The sequence below is a fragment of the Platichthys flesus genome, chromosome 4, assembly GCF_949316205.1.
Source record: "Platichthys flesus chromosome 4, fPlaFle2.1, whole genome shotgun sequence".
In the NCBI taxonomy this organism is placed as follows: domain Eukaryota; kingdom Metazoa; phylum Chordata; class Actinopteri; order Pleuronectiformes; family Pleuronectidae; genus Platichthys; species Platichthys flesus.
Window position 1 is genome coordinate 22,785,569 of NC_084948.1, and position 23,191 is coordinate 22,808,759.

General features: G+C 42.5%; 1 protein-coding gene across 5 annotated transcripts; it reads right to left on the bottom strand.

Moving 5' to 3' along the window:
* Window positions 1-58: 58 nt before the first annotated feature.
* stim1a (stromal interaction molecule 1a) lies at window positions 59-23,175 on the bottom strand. Of its 5 annotated transcripts, none has more exons than XM_062385406.1 (13): window positions 22,982-23,175; window positions 22,128-22,260; window positions 18,411-18,541; window positions 16,341-16,455; window positions 14,982-15,093; window positions 14,409-14,524; window positions 11,231-11,408; window positions 6,526-6,703; window positions 5,658-5,825; window positions 5,363-5,463; window positions 4,979-5,208; window positions 3,205-3,622; window positions 59-2,769 (listed from the first exon to the last, which is right to left on the bottom strand). In XM_062385406.1, the coding sequence occupies exons 2-13, from the start codon at window positions 22,243-22,245 to the stop codon at window positions 2,259-2,261; spliced, it is 2,376 nt and encodes a 791-aa protein (XP_062241390.1). In that variant the 5' UTR covers window positions 22,246-22,260; window positions 22,982-23,175; the 3' UTR covers window positions 59-2,258. The 5 variants fall into 5 exon arrangements, with proteins under 5 accessions (XP_062241390.1, XP_062241392.1, XP_062241391.1 ...); XM_062385408.1 differs by having other exon boundaries at window positions 3,559-3,622; window positions 22,982-23,171; XM_062385407.1 differs by lacking the exon at window positions 22,982-23,175 and adding an exon at window positions 22,664-22,902.
* Between the last annotated feature and the right edge of the window lie 16 nt (window positions 23,176-23,191).

The window sequence follows — 23,191 nt, forward strand, 5'->3', positions numbered from 1 at the left end:
CTTTTTAAGTGTTGTGCAGGATGTAGTGTTGTGTAACATCTAAACATAACACCTCGTATTTCATTCAAAATAGTTTATTGCTGTCATGCAGAAGTTCCATAAAAGTTGAGACCATCACAGAAGATGCAAAATGATCATGTTCTCTGTACAAATATATCGTGTATGTTTCCATAAATAGAAGCTCAAGATGAAGACAGAGAAAAGGAAAGTGTGGTGGGAAGTAAAGAGCCTAGGCTGATCCACTCTTCTAACCCGATATAGGTTTAGTTATAGCAGTTGACATGCATCAACAATACGGTGCAGTGTACTGGGTGCAGACGGACACACACTCACTCACACACACATTCAGATGGTATAATCCATTTACAGCTGTCGTGCAAAAGAAGCTTCAATCGACACGTTTTAAAAAAGAACCATTAGGAAATTGATTATTTTCTTTTTACTTGGTTTCTTTAAATAAAATATTTCGTCTTGTACATCCTAACCACCTGTTACATTGTGAGGCTGGGGTAGGCCGACTGTTTTCTGCAGCACTTTTTGGTAGTCTGTTGATCAGGAGCACCCTAAGTCTACTGGTGTCCGCACTACTGAAGTAACTCACCTACGACTACTGATGCATAGTTTCTGTGCTCGTATACAAGAAGCTGTCGATATCAAAACCGGCACAATGTTCCTCACGCTGCCCTAATCTGAGAAGCAGAATCGTCCCTGTAACAAATGTAAACATAGCGTCCCCGGGGGGGGGACACCGTCACAGACATTCAGCGTCTGACCTCAGGAGAAACGGGATATGACGATCAGGTGGTCGTGTGTTCTGTGTAAAGGGGGCGTGGCCCGACACACTACGAAATACAAGGCCACTGACAGACAGAGATTTGGCACATCGACGTGATTGATCGTCTGCACTGGAGAAGGTGGATCACAGAGATACCACGTGAGAATTTCTATCACATACAGAGCAAATCTTATTATTATGCCTTGTAATTTAGCCCTTACCAGCGCCCAACCCCCCCCCCATTTTTATATCATCCACCAGAATAATCACTAAACCAGAGTAACAAAATAAATTCTAAATTCTAATTATATAGGGAAATGTTGGATTCGATTTGTATTTTAAGATTATCCTAAAAACACAAAGACTTTTGTTTATTTAATAGTTGTGGCTAAAAACATGCTTCAAGTATTTTGTGTTAAGGTCTTTAATAAAGATCTTGGTTTTTATTGGTAGATTTTCTGTTTAACCTTTTGGTAATTCAGTTTAAAAAAAATTTGGTAACATTTCTGCCCAGGGACAAAAGGATACCTACATCCAAGCTCGTCATTTGAACCAGGAAATTCAAACACTTAATAATACGTACACAAAAGTCGGAGACTCAGCCTTCGGGACCAAACAACTATCAGGGGTGAACCTTGACATTTCAGCAAAGCATTTCCTTACCCTGCAAAACGATCCTTTTGTAACAGTGCAGGGAGATTAACGTCTCGTCCAACTTTCTCTTGTGGACAACGGTGTCCTGCTCTTGGGTGCGATCCAAGAGCTGCAAGTTATTAATACTCTGATGTTAATCCAAACGACAGTTAACACTTTTTCTGACAGCCTAAAGAGAAATGTGAGAATATATATTCTTGTCGGAGATGTCTGAGACCACACACAGGCCATAACAGAAAGCTGAATGAGCCGCTTGCTCTGCCAAGAAGACACAACAAAGGACAGGAAAAGTTGTAACCGTCAATAAGAACAAAGTACTCAGTGGAAATAAAGGAGTGCGCATTCACTTTGGATTCGTAGGTAAGGTGGTTAGGTCGCAATAAAGGAAACATCGAGGATCAAAGCGGATTGACGACGAGAACCAAGCAAACACTAAGAGCATTCGAGTATCAATCAAACAAAAGTGAAGACATGCAAAATGTTATAGATTGTAGAACAAGAAAGAAAAACCTACTGGGAAACCAGTTTTTCTTTGAGACTGGCACAAGTTCCTGCAGAATAAATAATACTTTACATTCCAATGTACAAATCTACCCAATCCCCGCATAACCAACATTGACCAAAGAAGCAGATTAAACTCAACAGCTGCTTGCTCCCACAGTTTCTCACAGTAGGTGTCGTACCTACACTAAGATGCAACGGCAACAAATGGTGAAGACGTTTCACCATCAACGAACCACAAAAACTACCAAAACCTATTTCTTCTCCCCAAGAACCGACCAGAGGAATTCAGTCCGACAGCTCTGACAGCCTGCAGTACATGTAGCCCTTATTTCCTCTGCTTCTTGAAGATCTTGAAGGTGTGTTTCTTGCGGCTGGCAGTGGAATCTGTTTCTTCTCCCGTTGAGCCGCTGTCCTCCTCCAGGGGGCTCTTCTTGGAGGACAGCTGCGGGATGCGGCTGTTGACCTTTGGCCCTGCGGCCCCCAGTTGACCTCCTGTAGGTGACGGTGTGTCCGGTTCGGTGGAGTTGGGGCTGAAGGAGCGGGACGACTCTGACAGACTGTTGATCTCTCCCAGGCTGGGGGACTCCTCCATGCTGTACACCTTCTTCACGAGAACCGGGCTGTCGGAGGCGGGCTCGACGGGACTGATCTCGTGGACGCGGTTCCCTCCGTTCGGGGTGTGAGCGTGCAGTGAGAGGGCGTCCTCCGAGCGACCGGACAGGCCGTGCATGAGAGAAGTGGGCTTGATCAGGTGGCCTTTGGAGCTGTAGGCTGACAGCCGATCCCCGACTTGGGAGAGTGACAGGGAGGATTCAGAGTCGGAGCGGTTCAGGTCCCTGAGGAGGCGAAACAAAAAAAGAAAAGTTAGCGGAAGTGAAAAAACTGTGAAAACCAGTTAAAAGTTGAAGCCGTGCATGCTGTGGAAGATCTACTCTACTTCTGCAAAGCAATGGACACGCTGGGCACAGCCTGGACTCCGGAACTCCACACTTGTTAGTTGTGCATACAAAGAGCACAGGGAACAATGAGACGGGTCGGAAGAGAGACAATGCATAGATTGTGTAATGCTTTCAGGTGCAATGATGTGAAAGCAAAAAGAAAGAAGAAGAAAGCAGGACAACTCAACTCAGTTGTTTAAAAAAATGAAGGAAAAGTTTCCCTGAATATGATGCATGTGTTAAAAAAGAAATGAAAGCAAAGAAATTGGATACAAAACAAAAAAAAACACACGCACATGCGCTGTGTGTGGGAAATGGAGAAGAGATGGGTACCCGAGGCCGTCGCCGCACGAGGACTGAGCTTTGGAGACATCTGAGAAGGTGAAATCAGGAATGGGGTCCATGGGCTGGAAAGAGGCGTGATATAAATGGGAGGAATGAGGGGCTGTGCAACCACCCACAGAGCTGGGTAAACAGGAGGAAGAGAAGGAGGACAGGGACTGGGGGGTTGGGATGCTGGTACAGATGATAGAGGGATGAGACACGGCCGAGGACAGAGGGGGCAGAGGGAGGCAGTCGAGCTGCCCAAACGACTGGCTACGCGCTTGTCTGAGGGCGGCCCGAGACCGGGATGGGTATGGGGATCCCTCGCCCTGCTGCCCTGGTGACAGACCACTCTCTACACACCTCTGGGAGCCCATGGCCAGCTGGGGGTCAATGTAGCGTTGGCGCAGGGACATCATACTGGGAGCTGTGGGAACAAAACAACAGAATTATCAACAATCACTTCACAGAAATAAGTCGGAGGGAGAAGGGGGGACTGAGCAGGGAATGGGTGATGAAATATACTTTTCTTGATTTTAAGTGCTATTGAACTAAGGACGTGTTACCAGCTAAGATAACCTGCTTACAATGATTAATATTACAATATAATTGGCTCTTTCGTTAAAGGAGTTGCTAATTTACAATAAAGTGCTATGGGTGAAGGAAGGGCTGCACAGGGTGGTGACAAGATTAAGAAGAGTGTAAAAGCAAGCAACTGAGGGAAGGTCAGGAACGTTTTGGACAAACACAGAACTGTCCTTTTCTTGTGCAGCGTTCTGCCAATTGAAAAGTGTTCCAGCTTCGTGTGAGCGATTGAAGGTCAAGGGGGAGAGACAGGGATGTCCGACTGAAAAACTGAACTGGGGCATGAATAAATGGCCAAACAGGATGTTTCCACACGGGCTGAGAGTCTGAACCAATGGACCACAGGTCACTGGCTCGCCGTTCCAACAGCCGGGTGCCGTCTGTAGTTCGGCCTATGAGGCGGCAGTGGGAGCCAAATGCCAGAGAGGTGGAGGGAGAGAGGGAGTGCAATTAATTTTGATTGAAGACTTACTCGCCTCGGCAGCTGCAAAGGGAACCTGCAGTACAACTTGTGCTCGCAGTTAGTCAAACCTGGTGTGTGTCATGTTTCCCTATAATAAAAGGAAGTAAAATATACAGGCCGTAACAACAGGGCCGCAAAACGTTATGGTAATTGTGTTGTTTTTGTCTGGATTAGGTGATGTGTGTTTTGTTCTTGTGTTTTTGCACGAGGCTTTGATGAGTAGCTTTGGCATATTTACAGTAATTACAGAAATGAAATTGAGCACCGACTATGCTATAACTTGTGTTTAACCCAAAGCAGATTCAAACGGTCTGTAGCACAAAGAGGACACAACCGCTACAAACAGGTCAGCACGGAAACTTGTACTCAAGATGAAGTGTATTTTTCATGAAATAAATTTCCAGAGGAAATCAGAGGCTTCAGTCTCCTGAATCGAGTCCAGTTAACACTTTTATCCAAAGAAATGAGAACAGTTAACAAATGATATTCAACTGGACAGACATGTGACTTTACATGGTACAAAATATACAAATGTAGAACAACACACATTGATGGACACAAGTGACCCCACTACCTCCATCACCAGGAAGAACATGAGAATAAATTTGTGTAATTGTAGCATTTAAGGTCCAAATTCTCATGTGGGCTGATATTTGGATTTCGAAGACGGGGCCTTGGATTGTGTTCGTTTGCTAATCCCCATTGAATGGCCGAGAGATTCGGATGAACCCTTACATTGCAGAGTTCCGGGCACCATGTCCTCGTCCATGTCGTCCATGTCGTCGGACATGATGAAGTGCTGAGGTGTTGCTCTGCCGCCCGAAAAGGTGGAGTCAAGGTTGAGGGCGGAGGCCAGGGAAGGAAGGCCTGGGTTGTTGACGATGGTGAAGCCGGTGAGCATCTCTATCTGCTGCCAACGATGAAGCCTCTCCCGCAACGCAGCCGTCACCTCACCCAGGGCTTGTCTGAGAAAGAAGAGAAGAAAGTGGTGCAGGTTAAGATAAGTGAGATGAGAACTAACTTTTTCAATAAAACTGCATCAAAAGATGTTAAATCAATATGGGACAAAAGTAAGCAGCTTCTAAGTTGCTCAGTCAGTCAGTGTTTTCACAGACTCACTTTGCCGACAGTATTTTGTGGTCCACGTCATCCAGGGAGGAGCTGTGAGCCACATGGAAAGTCCCGAAGAGAGTGTTCCTCTTTTTCTTTATCTTCTCTGCCTGTGCAAACAAGTGACATTTATCTCAGCTGTATTGACATTAAACACGCGTTCATAACATATGTGTGTGTGTGTGTGTGATGTTTCAGGGAATCGTGTTTGCAGACATACAACAGAACTTAATATATATATTTTTAGAAAGAAGTCAAAATCAACAAAGCCACTATAATTTAAATGGTTTAAATGCGTGCATACCCCTTCTTTGGCAATCAGGAGCGAGCGCTCAGCGTTTTGCTTCTTGATGTTGTAGTACTGCACTTCCACCTCATGGGTGAGCTGCAGCCACTTCTGGAGAGAGTCCGGCGGCGACCAGCTGGTCCGTGACTCCAGCTCCTTCTCAGCTTTCTTCAATGCCATCCGCACCTGCAACACGTAAAATATTAACTGACAAATTAACACTTTGAATTTTCACTCTCTGCAATTACTATTGTTTCTTTGTTATATATATTCTTCCTTATGAAAGAAGCCAAAAGCTACATTTTGCAGAAAATATTAAATATTAGAGGAAGGAAAAGTTATGAATATGCTTTCTCCCCCATGTCATATCGCTTTGCTATTTATGAGCCAACACATAATTCTAATTTCATGATTGTTTACACAAAGTACTGACATGAATCAATCTAGACATTTTACCGAAGCCTAAAGGATCACATGGACCTGTGTGCATGGTGAAGGACTGAATGCACTACAGTAAGCGGTGAACAGGCCTTTCAATAGATCGATGAACACGAACGTCAAAGTGTGTTGTAACAACACCGAGTCTGAAACCTTTGCATGTCTCCAGTTTATCACTGTGGGAAAAACTGTGTGTGACACACGCATTTTAACTGGATCACAGTGATAGCGCCTCAGACAGATACTCATGTGTTTTTATTACTTGTGTGGGCTGTGCTGTTCCTGCTAAATTCCAAATGGACTTCAGTGGGTGTGTTAATACTATAGCCAGTGTGACTCTGATGGACCTAAAGAAACTGTGTTGTTGCCACGGTAGAATTGTATAAAACCCTATCCATTCATTTATATTCCTTTTTTCCCCCTCGTGTTTTAATCTCTTTGCCAGTACCTGGTCCAGCTCTTCTTCTGCGTACTTCTGGCGACTCAGTTCGTTCTCCGTGCCCTCACGCAGCTCTCGCAGTCGATGGGCCTCCTGCTTGGCTGCGTTGATCTCATCCCTAAGCTTCTGCTCCAGGGTCACCTTCTCCACCTCCACCGTGCGGTGCTCTTCCTGGGCGATCTGCAGCCTGAGGACACATAAGAGGAACAGATAACCGTTATTTCTCAACTTCTGTTTCTCTTGAAGGAGAAATATTCATGACTGCACGATGAGGCTGAACAAAGGAATGTAGAGTAGTGGGCGCCTGTGTCATTTTCTATGGACACATGACGTGTAAGCATGTGAGTAGCATGTATGTGCGGAATGCAGAACTTGCATCGGTCATGCCTCACCGGAAACAATGGCTGACACATAAAACAAAGAGATGGGGTCAGCTGCTCGGCCGCTCACAATAAACTGACATCAGAGAGAGCAGAGCCAAGAAAGGGAACAGCTGTGGTGTAACTTTAGAACAGTACAGTGTGGTAACCAATGCTCCCGCAGTAACCAGAACATACAAGTGTTGGTGTAAGTGGAGGATAATTTTAGACCTGCCTCTTGAAACAGTTTACAATGATTGTCACTTATGACATAATTATTTGTGCTTAGACACACACACACCGTTTTTATGTAGCGTCTTTAAAACTCAGGGTTATTTGAAGATGGAAATTAAGGGCTTATCCAATCAGTCACTACAGTGTAATTTCCAAGTCCCTGTATGACAAGGAAATTTCAACAAAACACATTTCTGTTTTCAGACTCTTAATGTTTTCCTTAGATCTAAAGGGCAGGTCAGTAATACTATCTCTCAGTCATAAGGGAGCAGCACTCGCCTGCTGCCGGACCAAACTAGAGCAGAGGCAGCAGAGAAGGGCAGAGGAATGAAAGTTGATCCCTACATCTCGCTATGGAAAATGTGGCTGGTGGGCCGTCCTGCTAATGCTTTCGACCCTGACCGCTGCCGTTCTCGAGCTAAGAATCATCAGCACTGGCACAGCAACAGAGAGAGAATACGCCAAGTGATGTTTCAGCTCACCAGTGGTTTAGGGGCTCAAAGGATCCAGACACAGTGTCTGTACAGACTTTGTGATGAAGGTGAAGAGGAACAGATTTATTTTTATAATAATATTAGTATATTTATCTCACTTCTTATTTTAATTTTGTGAAATTTTGGAAATCAAGGATTAAAGCAGAATGTTGGTGTCCAGGTCTCCCTGCGCGTCACACCTCTGACTTAGCACATGAGCTGACAGCAGTCATGCTTAACACCAGGGGCAGGGTCAAACAGTGTCGTAAAAGGCACCCAGGAAGTAAAGCTCTAGTCAAAGCCTCCTCCCACTGCCTCCCAACAGGGAAGCCATGGCTTGGCCAGGCTACTTGACACCAACACAGGATCTGCTTGAAGGTATGGAAAGAGAGCAGCTGGCAGCAGGGATCAGGAAGACATGCACGGCTAGAGACAGAGGACATACCTCTCCCCCCCTCACCTCCTAAAACACGTACTGTAACAGAGAGTCCTTTCCTCGCAAGTCACACCGACCTACAATCACACACAACACAATATCCCTTCCACTGCCACAATAGGGATGGCAATCAAAAGCCAGTGCCAGACAGTCTGAACCATTTGGAATCGCATGCCTCTCAGCTCAACAATTCCTTTGCATCGTGCGCATTGCAAAAAACAATGAAGTCAAACTAATGGTCTCTGTTACTGTAAACTTGCAACAAGGTGTCATAGCAGAGAGTAAAACACTTTTCTGAAGCCTAGTTTCAGTTCTCATTATGTTGGCAAACTGGTTATTTAAAGTAACACCAACATGTTAGTGGAGAAACCAGCAACAATTCCAGGAATGGCAGGAATTAGACACTGATGCAGAAAAACCTTTAGCTTATTTTTGAGAAAATTGAACAGTGCATTTATTAAGAAACGTAGTGATATGCAGAAATAACATTGGTCTCAGGAGAATGTAATCAAAAGTGTTCCTCTTAAAGCGTCCAAGACTGACACAGACATCTTTCATTTCTGACCAATAAGTTTCAAAACCTAATTTCCCAACATCTGTGTGGGTCATAACAGATCGTATAACAACACAGGCTGAAAGTTGCAACTCATCTATCCCCTGTCTGATGTTCCAGTGTCAGGAATGTGATGGATTCATGAGGCACCGCCTGTCATTGCCCCTTCCTCTGGGCCAAAAAATGGGACTGAGCCTCTCCCTGGTTATCAATCTATCTCAACATGACATAACCAGAGATTAAAGATGTTCCATTTTTGCCACTCTGAACTTTCCTGTAGGCTCAACCTCAGGTCGAGGGAAATTGTAGGAATATCGTAAACTGAAGGACAGACTAGGACGATAAGGGTGTTTCCAATGGACAACATGATGCTACAACAAGCTCATACTGACCAAATATCATTTTGTCTACTTTATTTTGCAGATAGTGGCATCTGTATGTTAAACCAATCTAATAATAAAACAACTATTACAAAAATCGTCTAATGCTTCAATTCAATCATAGAAAAACTGCAACTTCACAGAGTTCCTGTTCTCCCCCAAAACTGCTTCCATCAGAAATACTTACAATGACACAAGAAAACCTTGTGGAACATTTAATGTCATTTTGTCACGACTAAACAATTGAATGGCCCCATCCATGCACCTCGACAGTGTCTAATCCTTTAAATAGCTCAAAAACACTGAGCTGTAAATGAGATGAAGCTGTGAATGAGAGTCCTTTAAAGGAATAAGAGAAGAAGTGCATGCTTAAAAGCACATTCCCTGCATTCCTTGAAGTATTAAGAGGATCAAAAAAGTGAGATTTGTCATATAAACTTTAGTTATTAGTCATGATGCTCTTAAGTCTTAACAGCTGTATAAGCATTCTATTTAGGTTGCTTCATTTCAAAAAGTCATTGAGGCAGCAGAATACACCAGGTTTGAGCAATAGGTATGTTGTGCCAGAACAGAACCCTTACAATAAAAGGATTATCCAAAATCTTTATTGAAAAGGGGCTAAACTGCAATGTCACATATTCACTTGTTTGTGAGAATCAGAGAGCAAATATCAGAAGTTTAGTTTCAAGTCTTCCATCATCCTAGAGGGACTTATTTGTTTATTTCCCCCAAATTCTTGTCCTCAAGACCAAAATAATCTTTTCTAAGGACCCGACTGCAGCCACTTCTGCATAACCACCAAAGGCTCTCAGGTTTTTTCCCTCCAGTGTCCTGGAGCCATCTTCTACACCCATCACCGGAAACATGAGCAAGTTGTCGATGCAACCACGTTACCAGCAAACCAACCACCTCTGATACACTTTACCAGGAAGACGATTGGCTGCTGTGCTGACAATTGAGATATCTCTTCACCACACAGTTTGTGTTAGTACCAACATTACTCTGTGTTTCACGATATAAAGTGTGGATAATTAATTAAAGAAGCCTAACTGCATGCAGTGATCATCTGCGTCTGTGGCCTCACAGCACGAGAGTTAACCACAGTGTCCCATGATCGTATGGTCATTTCTACTCTCGACTGAAAACTGACATGTTGCAGCAGATTTTCTGATATCATTTAGTAACAAGCTTTGATTTCAGCTTTGTGTTACATGCAAACTGATCACTCAGAGAAAAAGATAGCGACAGAATATCTCTCAGAGTTTGGACCATGTGACCTCTGAACAACGTCAAGAGAATCCAGTTCCGCCCTTTCACACAGGCAGCCATCAACCGGAGATTGAATGAGATGAGTTCTGAAATTAATGATCAACAAGCCCCCTCGCTGGCTGTGAATTATTTGAACAATGACCATCTCTATTCACACAGGGGCTCTACTGGACATTACACAGACAAGGTCAAAGAGAAACTGGCAGGGTAAATTAAATTTCATGTCCGGTTTGACGATTACAGACATTTGCTTTCACACATACAGCTCCTCTGGGTAAAGATAAAAAAAAGTTCAGGGTTGCAATGAATGTGTGAAAGCAGCTTTTGTCTCTCAAACTGCCCCCCCCCCCCCCCCCCATGTAACAGAGTCGACACAGAGGTGTGTCTCACAAAGCTTCCTACTATGATGACAGAGTTGTATAGAGTTGTCAGACTGGCTCGAAGAGCATTCCAGCCTTTCAAGCAACAAACCTAAAATCAACAGTCATTTACCTAAAATATATTAAATGTGCCACAAATGTTATATATATATATTCAAATGGTTAAACTTAATGTCTAAGACTCGTTAAAAGTCAATGTATTTTGACTAATTTGTCTCAAGTTGAGTGAAACGAATCACCTCTGATGACCCGACAGTCTTTCACTTCCAACTTTAAAACAGTGGTGACTCTGTGTCAGTGAAATCCAGTGATAGTTGTAAAGGAGTAATGCCTATAGCAAAATACACAGGGTTGAGAACCATTACATGCAAACTCCTAACAATCCGGCACATCTTTCTTCTACATAGTAAAACTTTGCTCTAAGTTAGTTTAAGGGAGGGCAGAGGTAGTGCGAAATTAATGTATTATTTGCATAAAAATGCATTTGATTGATATTTAAAAGTTCTCACGTGAAGGCAGATAAAGCTGTGCCATATTTGAAACTACAATTTATGGGGGGGGGGGGGGGGGGGGCATGTGAAACTGTATGTGTGCACAATACTGTGTCTGAGTTGTAGGAAAAACCCTCACTTCTGTTGCAGGTCATGCAGACTCTGCTCAGCTCTCTGCAGCCCCTCCAGGTCGGTCATCATCTTCTTCATGTGGTCCTTGGAGTAGCGTTTCTGGATGTAAGCAAACCAGCAACCACCCATGCCTATGACAATTGACACTACCAGCATGAAGTCCTTCAGGTGGTTATGTCTATTCACTGTGAGAAAGAGAAAGATGAGGAACATTTAGTAAAGAAATATACATCAAAATCATACAGTCAATATGCAGAGGAGGACACGTGTTTTTTGGCCAGGAAATGCATCAAGGACAAGAGACAAAGCTGCTCTATGAGCACCTTCACCAGGATGTGGTGTGAAGCCTGCACACGAATGCAGCCTCGTCATACCGCAAGTGTTGCGGCGCGACACAAATAGACGAGTCAGTAGCTGTATGGCTGCGGTGAGAGGGGTTTAGAGCAAAAGACCACGATAAAGCCAGCTTAACACGGCCTATTTCAGTCTGCTCACCGATGATCATAAAGAACATGCGCACAAAACCAAACAACGGCAGCTATAACGTTTTGGTACTAATGTGCAGCTAAGATCCTAATCCTAGCTGCAATTACTCTCAACAGCTAGGATTTAGGTGTGAGTACATTGCCATGTTGCCATTGCTAGGAATTCATTGCTATTGAAAGTCACAGCAGCTTAGATGCAGCGATAACATTTGTAAGAAGCCGTAGATTCAACGCAGATTTCTGCCCAGGTGACTTATTTTTCTTTTTTTCAAAAAGTCTTTTATCATTAAGTCCAGAATCAAGCTTGAGTATCACAAAGTCAATTTGATAAGTCAGGAGAGAATTGCCATGCAGCAACTGACAAAAAGACTGATTTTAAGCCTTCAAAGCGACACAATAATTTTTCTTGCAAAACCTGCAAAGGGGTGTGCGGGAAAGAGATGTAGAAAACACGACTTCTACTTCCTGGAGTGAGAGATAGAGGAAGTGAAGTGACAGTTAAAATACATGAGAACAGACACATTTCCCTTCTTGCATAACATCATGACGACATGGCAGCTGCAAAGACACTTCTTCATAATCGTCTTCCTGCCTCACGTCCGTCCCAGAGAGATAAGACAAATCACACTTGACACATGAATCCTAATTTAACATGTCTCTCCACATGAGGCCTCCGTTTGGAAGAACTGTCACATCACTGAATCTCCAGCTTGTGGTAAATGATGGTGGTAGAGGAGGCCTGTGTATATTCCTCTAGACTTGCTGATATAGCCCAGAACAAACACAGGTCAGAGCCGAGGATCTCGGACCAGCTGTTACTGCTATTGTGTCCTAGCAGCAAACCAGAGGTGAGGAACAGAAAAATCTAAAAAGACTGTACCAGTTTCTACAAGTAAGAATAACTACACTTCAGCTACATATGAGCAGTCAATATTTGCAGATCACGTAAGTCTTAGCAAACAAGAGAGAACTCCACAAAATGAGGTCACGATATGTAGACATGCTATATTTGTACTGAGTGCAGGTGCTTTAACGAAATGAGCCTAGTCTGTGATAAAATCAAATACTTTGCTTATAATAGACTCCTGGCTCCATTTAGTACTCTAAAACAGGAAACACCGTTTTGCCCGCTATGCAATTTGCCTCATTCACTGTTTTTCAAGAATACAGAGAAAGTAGGAAGTGACATTTAATTAACCATAAACAGGAAACGGCTGGACTCGGGTTAATTATTACACAGCTGTTGACGGAATTAGGATCAATCCACTGTGACACGTGTCTCAACACGCTGCTGCTGCACACAGTGGGTCGGGCTGACTGTTTGTGGGACTTTGAGAGGCTGTCACAAGCAGGCAGCTTCGGGTGTGACAAACAAAACCTCCACAATGACACATGTCAGACACAGACCACGACACACTGTTCGCCGCTGAGGGTCGTTTTAAATGCAAATGACCGCTTCTATTAAGGTTTGTTAATTTTACTGTTTCTGCTTCACAAAATACAGCTCTTATCCGCACTCTGCATCTTAATGGGTAAGTTTAAGATGGAGCACAAAGGCTAGGGAACCCTCCGCACACCATAATAAATCTTTTGAAGAGGAGCAACTAACTATTATTTTCATTATTAACTCATCTACAAGGTATTTTCTCAAATAATCAAGTATCAGCTCAAGGAGACATATTGAGATCTTGATTCATGTGTATACCAGCCCAAAACCCAAAGCTGTTAAGGTTCGCTGTCATATGACAATGAAAATAATTCAATCTTCACATTTAAGAAGCTGCTTGACATCACATATTTGGTATTTCCGCTTGAAAAATTATTTAAAAAAAATAGCAGTTATTCCAGAACATAATCTATATAAGTTCAGAGACTGCATGAGAAACTACTGACGAGAGGTATGACAGCTGAGACACACCCAATCCCCAAGGGAACGTTCCAAAAACAACAGAGACAGACCTGAAAGATTTCAATGCGTGATAGAGTGATACTGGAGAAGGAGAGAGGGAGAGGATGATCAGGGTGTTTCTTTGTCTAAGCCACACACACACACAGAGGGGTGTGTCTGGAGTACAGAGCTGTGTGGTCTAGCACTCCTATAAAAACTGGGCCACCTAAAGTATACCAGTGGGTAAATGAATAAGTAAAATAAATATATAAAGCAAACGAAACCTGATTGAAACATATCTCAGGGCCGGTGAGAAGTAGCAGCAGTAGGCGATGGTTGTGACATAATGTTGGGAGGCTGTTAATGTTCCTGCAATTGATGGGAATTAAGGCGAGGTGCTGAGTTTGTTGTTTGGCAGATATTTAACGCCTCTCTAATGACCAGTTTTATACAAGTGGAGCAATTCATTTTGGAGATTTGGGAAAGCCATAAGCTTGATAGAATGATTTCATTTGAAGCGACTAAGAAGTGTTCTAGGAGCACAAAACTCAAGGATACAAAACCTTTTTTTTTAAACCTAAAAGACCAGTTACCTCCAGACCGACATAAGAATAAGTAGAGGTAGTAACACTGACAAGCTTTTCAGATGTCCTGCAATTTACAAGGACAATAAATGGGCCTAAATTCTAAACCTTCAAAAAAATAAAATAATGAAACTGAAAATGTTTTATCATCTCTATTCAGGGATTTGAAGTGTCTGGAATAAATCGCTGGGGATATTGCATGGAATTAAAAGGAATGATGTCACATACTCATGGGAGCTCCAAACAGTACAGTGTCCAGGGCTTTCAGCTGCAACTTTTGCACGTGGCTGCGATCCAATATCTTGAGAATAGAGAGAGTCAGCGTGGTGTTCTTCACGGCGAGCCTGAGAGAGAACAGACACACAGTTATTCTGCAAGAACAAGGAGGGAAGAGCAAAGGGCACAATCTATTTCGAGCCATTTAAAACGTTACCCCATTTCCTAACCACACTAATAGGGAACTAACTATTCTATTTTTGCTCATGTAAGCAATGGATTCCTGTAATTCCAGCCAAACAAAAACAATTATAATAATATAATAAATAAAATATAAGAACACTGACTTATTTATACAAGGTAAATAATCTCAACCATATTTAATGACTAGCCCAAAAAGTTATCTATTGTCATAAATACGCATTGTGGCTTGAGTCTTATCACTTTCACTCAAGTATTAAATATTTATTCCTGAGCAAAAATACCAGTCACATATGAAGTAATCTATATTAGTGGTTTAAGCTGAAGTCACATTTTTATGATAAATCTTTAAGAAACGTTGATACAGGCCATATCATCACTCACCTTGACATGGCGCTGCCATTAAAACTCATCTTGCGAAATGCTTCCACGTATTGTGGCAGCTCCACATATGTGATGAGCCACTCAACCACCTCGTCCACTGTCCAGTTATATACTGAGAAGAAAAGAAAAACAAAACAATTAATCAATCATTCAACAATGGCAAGCTGACTTCCATCTTAAATTGTGTTGGTTTTAAAATGGTTTTCCCTTTGCTCTAACAGCTCAATTAAGAAAAACAAGGATCCTAAACAATTATAAACATTAAGAATGATTTTCTTTCCCTCTGGGTCAAGCAATAAATCCCATTGATTGTATTTCACTTGCTAAGAGTCGACTGGAGGCAAGATTCCCTGAAAACAATAACAATGGCTGGAAAACAGACAGTACAGGAGACACTAGTGGTGTTTATTTGTCCTAGACATCAGGGAAGAAGAGATAACAAATTAAATCTGCCACCAAATATTAAATATGATAACTGTACCAAAGGTTGTGTCTCTTTCCCAAATACTCTCTGTCCCCTAGTGTCGCCTTCCTACTCAGCTCATCTGAAATTGATGACACCTTTGAATGGCATGACGGATGGCTGAGTCAGGACTAACCTCAACCCAACGTATGGAGGCAAAACAACAACGTGTCACTGTCATAACAATTTCCGAACACTCATGTTCCTCTATGACACAGCGTCTGTCTGAGAGTTAACAGTGTGTTGAACAAAAAAACAGTTTTCTGGCTCTAACCCACCAGAGCCCTGTGCAGGAACTGCAATAAAGGGTAAGCCAGTTCTATGAGCAGAAAAAAAAAAAGGGAGAATGGCAGCCAAAGGAAAGAGGTTGAAAAATCAGATACAGCAGAGCTCATGAAAAGTGCTCTCAAGGCAAACACAATACTCCAGCCACAGAGATAGGCAGGAGGAGGTGAGAGCGATGTGAATTTCCTGCTGACAGACTCGATGATAACTCTGCCACTGGCTGGAGCTGATAAGTACGCAGCACTTTGCTTGACATGGCATCTGGTCAACCGCCTTGCTCCTTTGTCGGGCAAGTGAGGGGATCAAGCGGGGGCAATGTCTGATTCACACATTCAGTCGCAGGGAAATACATAGCGCGATTTACTGGCTGTAACTGAAATGCTGTTTTTCTTTGGGGCTGGCACTCATTGTCCCAGGGAGTGCTTCATTCAAACACAAACGGTATCAGTTCAGGTTCAAACAGTCAGTATTGGCAGAGCGATGCGGAACACAGTGAGCAGAACAGGAGTCACCGTCCCACGATGCATACACATAGATTATAAATGTTGTAGAATAAAAGGCCTGTTTGTGTTTCAACTTCAGGATAAAAACACAGAGCCTTAAATAGGTACCTTCAGAGCCCTTCCACGCATTCCACAAGTCCTCCACACTGATGAACTGGTCATCCCCATGGAAGGTGTTATGCTTGGCCTTTGGGTCATGATAGTTAAGATCTTCTCTCAGGAACTGCAGGATGAGAAGGACATTTGTAATGGTTATGAATACATTTTAACGGATTATGTAACCTGGTCATTGTTAGAAAACTGCATTTCTACTTCCACTACTGACAATCTTAGCATACAGAACTTGAGTCTTCTTGGTTTGACCAATGTTTCAACGTAGAATTGTATTAAACCACTAAATCTTCTAATTCAACAAATGCTCACATATTAAAACAGATTGGCAAATTTTTTAAAGCACATATCTCTACCAAGACCCAACCGTCCACTTATGAAACCAGATTTAAATCCATTCAACCCAAACTGTTTCATTGATCCTCACCAAATTGTGTTTACTCATAGATATCAGCTCCTCAATTTGATCAAGATACACCAATATCCCATCAGGAAATAAATGACAATTTCAAAAAACCTGTTCCTGGATCTGCCCCTTTGCTGGATCTACACCACTGGGTTCTTTTTAGGCCAATTTCCCATTCTTTCAAAGTTTTGATCAAATTTGTTCAGTAGTTTTTGCATATTCCTTCCGACAAACAATCCAACTAACCAATGAACAAACAACGAAACGGACAGAATACATGACCTTGTTAGCTGAGGTAAAAGCACAGTCAGCCTGACCCAGTAGGGGTTGGCTGAATAAAACAGGTGGAGGGCAAAGACCACATTTTAAAAAGTTGTTGGAAAGTTTCGCATCCATTGTGAGCACAGACCTATTTGCTTCTGTGGGTTTTATGAACCCAATAACAGGAAGAAATACAATTCTTGTGGCTAATGTGTTTATTTCCTTCACACACAGACACACACACACACGGCGAGAAAGAGCTTTACCATTAACTATTCACTGGTCTGGAACTTCATCCTTAAAAAATACAGTGTAATAAAATGTATGGCCCTCTGGATTCCATTCTTGCCCCCATTGGAGTTATAGTCGTCCACGTCCACTGAGCTAAGGAGCAACACTACTTGTCTCCAACTGTATTGTAGGCTAACTCAGTCATGCACAACATCTTGCACCCCCACAAAAGCCGACTCATGCAACATGTGTGGAAGACAGTAATAGGTCATGGTGCCATTCTTTACTGATGGATTTGTATGGGAGGGTTTCACCTGCAGAAGAGAAACAGGCTGTACTGCAGGTGAAATACCACGCTTCTGAAAATACTGTAAACTTAAGTGTAAATTAGCAGGACCTGTATAATGGGACCAAGGCCCAACGATTATCCCTAAAAGCCCGATGGAGACTTTGATCCTTGTTATAAAGAAATCCCCAAGCTCTTTATTCAATCACTGAATGATAAAAGGAAGCAGGACTATGTTGTCAAGTGCTCTTAATTGTATTTCTCGGCTCAAAGACACTTCAGGTATGAGTGCGTACTACATTGGGTTCTTTGCTTGGAGCGATTTGCATAGCAAGTGCCTCTTTCTAAAGGCAGAAACGGTTGCAGTCATGACACAGCTTTCTCTGGTCTGGCCTGAACCCCATGACACAGACTGAACTAAACCGAATGAAGGCTCCAGAGGAAACCGCCTCAAGGCCGCAGCGTGTAGTTTAGACTACAGCACAGGACCAAACCTGCATGGAGTCCACACAGCGACTTTCAAGGAAACAGTGACGTCTGAGAAACAACAGACCCAACTTAATGACAGCAATATAAAGCTTTTTGATATTTCCAATACATTAGCCAATAAATACGTATCGTTTTTAACTGGTAATAATTCCTAAGAAATGAAAGTCTGTTTTGCCTACATCAGAATCCACAACATGGATGCCAGTAGCAACCAGACTTCAGGAAAAAGGTACCAGAGACAATCTGACCATAACATGGGCAAAACCTCTGGCGAGTCATGATGATACCCGTTGAACTTCTTCTTTGGACTACCTCTATGACCGTTCGAGCCAGAAGACACCCTTCGTCAAAGCCTCAGTTCATGAGGATGCCAAATTCGTAGACTGGTACTTACGCCGTCCGTCTCCGACACGTCTACATTGCCGTTTGCGTCATCGTCCATCTGCTTGTGGATACTACGGATAGCCTCAAAGCTGAGAAGGGCGTTCTCATCCTTGCACAGTGAGTCATCGATGCGACAAAAATCTGGTGGAGAAGCAGTCATACCAAGGTGTTAATGGAATTTTGAAAGTGATGGGTCAACAGCATTATCAGTATTATTCACATATGTTAGTGTTTGTCAGAAAACTTTCAGTGTTCACCTTGATTGATGATAATGCTGCTACCAAGACAATATGTTATGACAACTACAGCAGCTTCTAATCCTACAACAACTACTACCAAAAAAAGAAGATTAGACATTTAATCTGCATGCAGCTGTTTTTTTTTTCAAACACTGTTATTTGTTAATACTCTAAATTCATTTTTAGTTCCCATGAAAACTTAGAAACACACCTGTTGCACCAGGAAGTTAAATACAAGTTTGTTTGTTTTAATGACTCTGTAAAGAAAAGACATAAAAAAAAAAAAAAAATCAAGTCATTCAAGCACTTGTGTGAGTTCAATGCTACAATGGCTCTCTATGCTCCCCCTCGTCATGTGATGGCCAGACAGGTTCATGACTTTTGACCTTTAGTGCTTTTTGCAGAATAGTCAGGATGCAAAGTCCCCTGCTGGATTGCTCTTACTCAGCCTCTCTCTCGCAAAGATAACTGAACTGTAAAATGATGTTGCTGCAGACAAAGCCTCATTTATAACTGAGACTTACACTCAATATGGGGATGGTATCAGGAAGCAAGATACCACGAGTGACAGACCTACTACGCAGAACAGAAAGCGGCCGTGTTCCGAAGCTGTTTTTGTAATAATTGTTATAAGTATTTTTCATCAACATAAAAATGTCATCAGGAAACCTGTGTTTTTGTGTTTAAACTATATTCAGCATTTCGACAGAATGCCTCAGTAACATGTTAGGATATCAGTGTGTATTAAATGTATATTGGAGTAATTATGTGATCAAGCCTTCTGTAATTTAACTAGTGCACCCTGTGTGCTCCCTCTACTCCCTGAGGGATTAGAAATTCTCTGCAACAGATCAGAGATAACATCTCCACTCTAGCTGAGAGGAAACTTGTTTAGAGTGTGGTGCAGACAAACTTGCATGCTATGTGAAAGGGCATGTCGGGAAACCTGCAACAATGCAGTTGTATTTTGATTTAAGCTGTGTGGCTGAAGTAAATTCACAAGTAAAGTGCTTCTGAATCTGTCTGAAGCAAATGTTTTATTTAGTTCATTTGAAGTCTGTCTTATACAACCACTTTATTCTGTGTGTTACTGTTAAATTAAGTTTTACAAGACGTATGTCAACACAGGTTGCTTGGTTGTGCATTTCTTTGCATTCTACCCACAAAAGGGGAAGGTGAGGGGGCTTTGCTCAACTATGTGAAAGAATAGTTTTCACTTCCTAACCGGATGTAAGCTTGTTTTTTTTTTCCTCACCAACAACGAGCAGCTACAAAAGTTTTTTCGAGAACTCTTTAATCACATCGCCAAGGTTTTATTGACGATGATGTTTGGTTCTATTTTACTTTGGGCATTTTTTGGTTGAACAGCTGAAAATTCTTCTCAGAGAAAAAAAACTTCTTCTCATGTAGTTACATCATGCTTGTAACAGTATGGTGTCATACAAGGCCGAGCTCATGTCGCTGTGTCAACTGACACAGCTTTGTCATAAATTCTTGTCACCGATAAATAAGTGTATAATAATCAGCTGCAGGCATTTGGTTTGCATTGTGCTGGCGTGCTGGCATATACAGCATACTTCCTCCCACTAATCAACTCATCATATCAACCCTAGCGTTCTTTACTCCACATGTTATGACAAGTTGGCTTAGCAGCAGCCGAGACAAAGCAGAAAGGGAAAACACGCCTTGACTTAATGTCCGCAGCAGATCCTGTATCCATGAATGGTTTAATGCCTTTTGCTTCTCGACATGAAACTGAAGCGGACCTTGGAAGTATGGATGCAGAACCTGAACTTCTGTGTAGTGAAAAGTTAATGAAGGGAGTCGCACTGGGCAAGCATTTAGGCTTAGAGAACCTGGAGAACGACATACCTAAAAGGTAATTGGTGTCCCACACATTCACTCATTCGCCTCCACTGTGTCTAACAAGGAGTGACATTTAACCTGGAGAAAACCTGCCCCCTGCAACACTACTACACAAAACGTAGCCCTCTCTCATTTGGCTTGCAAATCTCCAGAGACACAAGATAAGATATTTACATACCAGCCAGTCAGTCTTTTTGTTTTTTGTTTTTTTAAGCTCATAACTGAAGTCGCTCTGCCCTCAGTTGTTGAAGGCGAAAGTTGTTCTGCCTTTAAAAATACCTGTCAAACTTTGAAAATCCCAGTCAAGAACACATTCCTTCACACACTGTGGCCTCATGGGCCTGTTACAACATATGTTTGTAAAACTCTGCCCTGAGTGCAAAATGTGTACGGACAACTTAGACCATGCTGCACCTGTTTAACCGCCATGCTCAGAAGAACCAACAAATGATCTGAGTAGTGGCATGTTTGAGTTTTTACATGGAACACTGTGGCTAATGAGTTTAAATATTTGAAAATGTAAACTTGAGCAGCAATTAAGACACAAATGACAAAACTCTATGGGAAAAGTACCCTGAGTCATATCTTGTCATCGCTGGCTCGTTCATTGGCACGTAAATGCAGGTTCATGGGAAGCTCAGGGCCGTGCCAGATGCAACCGCCGTTACACTTCATGTGGAATCCCTTCATGAATTACTGTGAGGAGTTATCTTTACACTGCCATCTTTTTAATTTCAGCCCAAAATGTTTGAGCCTTAAATTGAACCTTAACTTGCTGTTAAGGGAACCCAACACTGGCCTTTACTCTGTTACATTAGGTTGCATAGCTGGGAGACACATGATAAGTTTAGAGGTGTAAATCCAAGTTGTAAGGGCTGACATTCCCATAGTAATTAGTCCTCTGCAGTACAATGACGTCTGTGGTCAAATGGTTTAGGTCAGCTTTTAATTTTAGAAAATATGCAATGAAAACTAGAATGTAATATTTGTACTACAGAATTAGTAGTACTTACATTCTCATATATTCATTCTATTCAGAAATATATATTTTATTTTCTAATTTATATTAAAGATGTGTATATATATATACATATATGTTTTAAAACACTTTAGTTTTATTATATATTTATCTTATTTTAGTTAAGTTTAAGTAATTGTTTTGCTTGTGTGGTTTTGACTGTTGTATGTTATTGTTGTGCACATGTCATATAAAGTCATGAAGTCTTGAACAAAGTCTTGACGAATAAGAATTTCTGTTATTTGTTTTACTGCCAAAATGTAGGAGAAATGTTTATGATGCACAGTTTGACTGTTGCTCTCTGATTGTGACACTTCTACTGAACGCACATGTGAGACCATTATCTCTATTACCTTGTGTCGGAGTAGTGGGCTTGATATAAGTTGGAGGATGGGGCTTAATGGAGAATGGCAGCTGGACTATTCTCAGCATGGCTACGTTTAGTGGCTGCACAATCAGAAAGATGTCGCAGCAATAGTAATGCTCCAACTGCCAATCTGCAGTGTGTTCGTGTGTGTGAGTCTGTGTGATCTCAACCTTACAGGTGGATGAAAATGAAAAAGTACAATACAACAGCAGTTGGCAACCCTGGCTGATCACTCACCTGGAACCCCACTTTCACCTGGACTGTCCGACGAGGGCGAGCTCGTCTTCTCACTCCAACTTTCTCCAGCGAGACACAGGCAAAATATCCACAAGGACACGCATTTGTTCAACTCCATGACTGGTGGTGCGAGCTGTGGAGAAGACGACAAAAAAAGCACGACGGTGGCAGCTTTTAACCAAATGTGACGCTTCGTAAATAAATCAGACGTGAAACACAATGCGAGCGCTTTGTCTCCTGCGGACATATGAAACCTCGGCGGGGAGAGGGGAAGTGAATTCATCCGCTTCACACTACGGTTAGTTACATAAAAGATGCCTCTGCAGCAAACACATGCGATCACTCCTCTTCTTCCTGGATGAATCAGTCGGTAGCTGGCTAATGCCTGGCTTAAGCTTGAGAGAGCACTTAAAGCTGGACGAGCCTCTGAGGGTTAGCAGGAGGTTTAGGGATCCTGATAAAGATCCGGGGAGAGACATAACACGATTATAGAAAGTAACAGCAGCCTTGGTTGTTTGTTTTTGTCTGTTGCTTACCTGACAAGCCCCAGCTAACCAGCCAGTCAGCCAGCTAGCTAGCTAACGTCTCGGCTAACTAGGGATTTGAGGTGAAACATCACCAAAAAAAAATAAAACATTCACATGAACTCCTCCTGTTTGTTTTCTCCTAACTGCAAATTTATGTCACCGTCGACTTCCATTCACCGCAGACGTGTCACCGTTAGCCGACCGGTGACGTTTTTGTAGCTAGTCGCGAGCCCTGTCAAGTGTCGTCATAAAGCGGAGAGTTTTAAGCTAGGCTAGCTAAACATGCTAACGTCACAAGAAGGAGAAAAGCAGCGGAGGAAAGTTCACCTGTCATGTATCGCGGGCGGCGGACGTGTGGTTTCAGCTGCGTGTCAACATCCCAGCAGATGTTCTTCGGACGATCCTCCGGAGTTCAGGCTGCGAACTCCACCTCCTGTTTTGAAAAAAAAAAAAGTGTGGGCTCTCTTTTTTTCCTCCGCGATCGAGACCGAAGCGAGAAAAGCCGCAGAATGTCGAGGCACTGTGGGTCTGTCTTCT

What these genes read in the sequence shown, in the direction of transcription:
- stim1a (XM_062385406.1), bottom strand. Translation starts at nt 22,245, where the DNA reads ATGGAGTTGAACAAATGCGTGTCCTTGTGGATATTTTGCCTGTGTCTC. An exon ending in TGCGTGGAAGGGCTCTGAAG is followed by an intron (nt 15,094 to 16,340) that starts GTACCTATTTAA and finishes TTTTCTTCTCAG; the next exon opens with TATATAACTGGACAGTGGAC. An exon ending in TCCTGATTGCCAAAGAAGGG is followed by an intron (nt 5,464 to 5,657) that starts GTATGCACGCAT and finishes TTGTTTGCACAG; the next exon opens with GCAGAGAAGATAAAGAAAAA.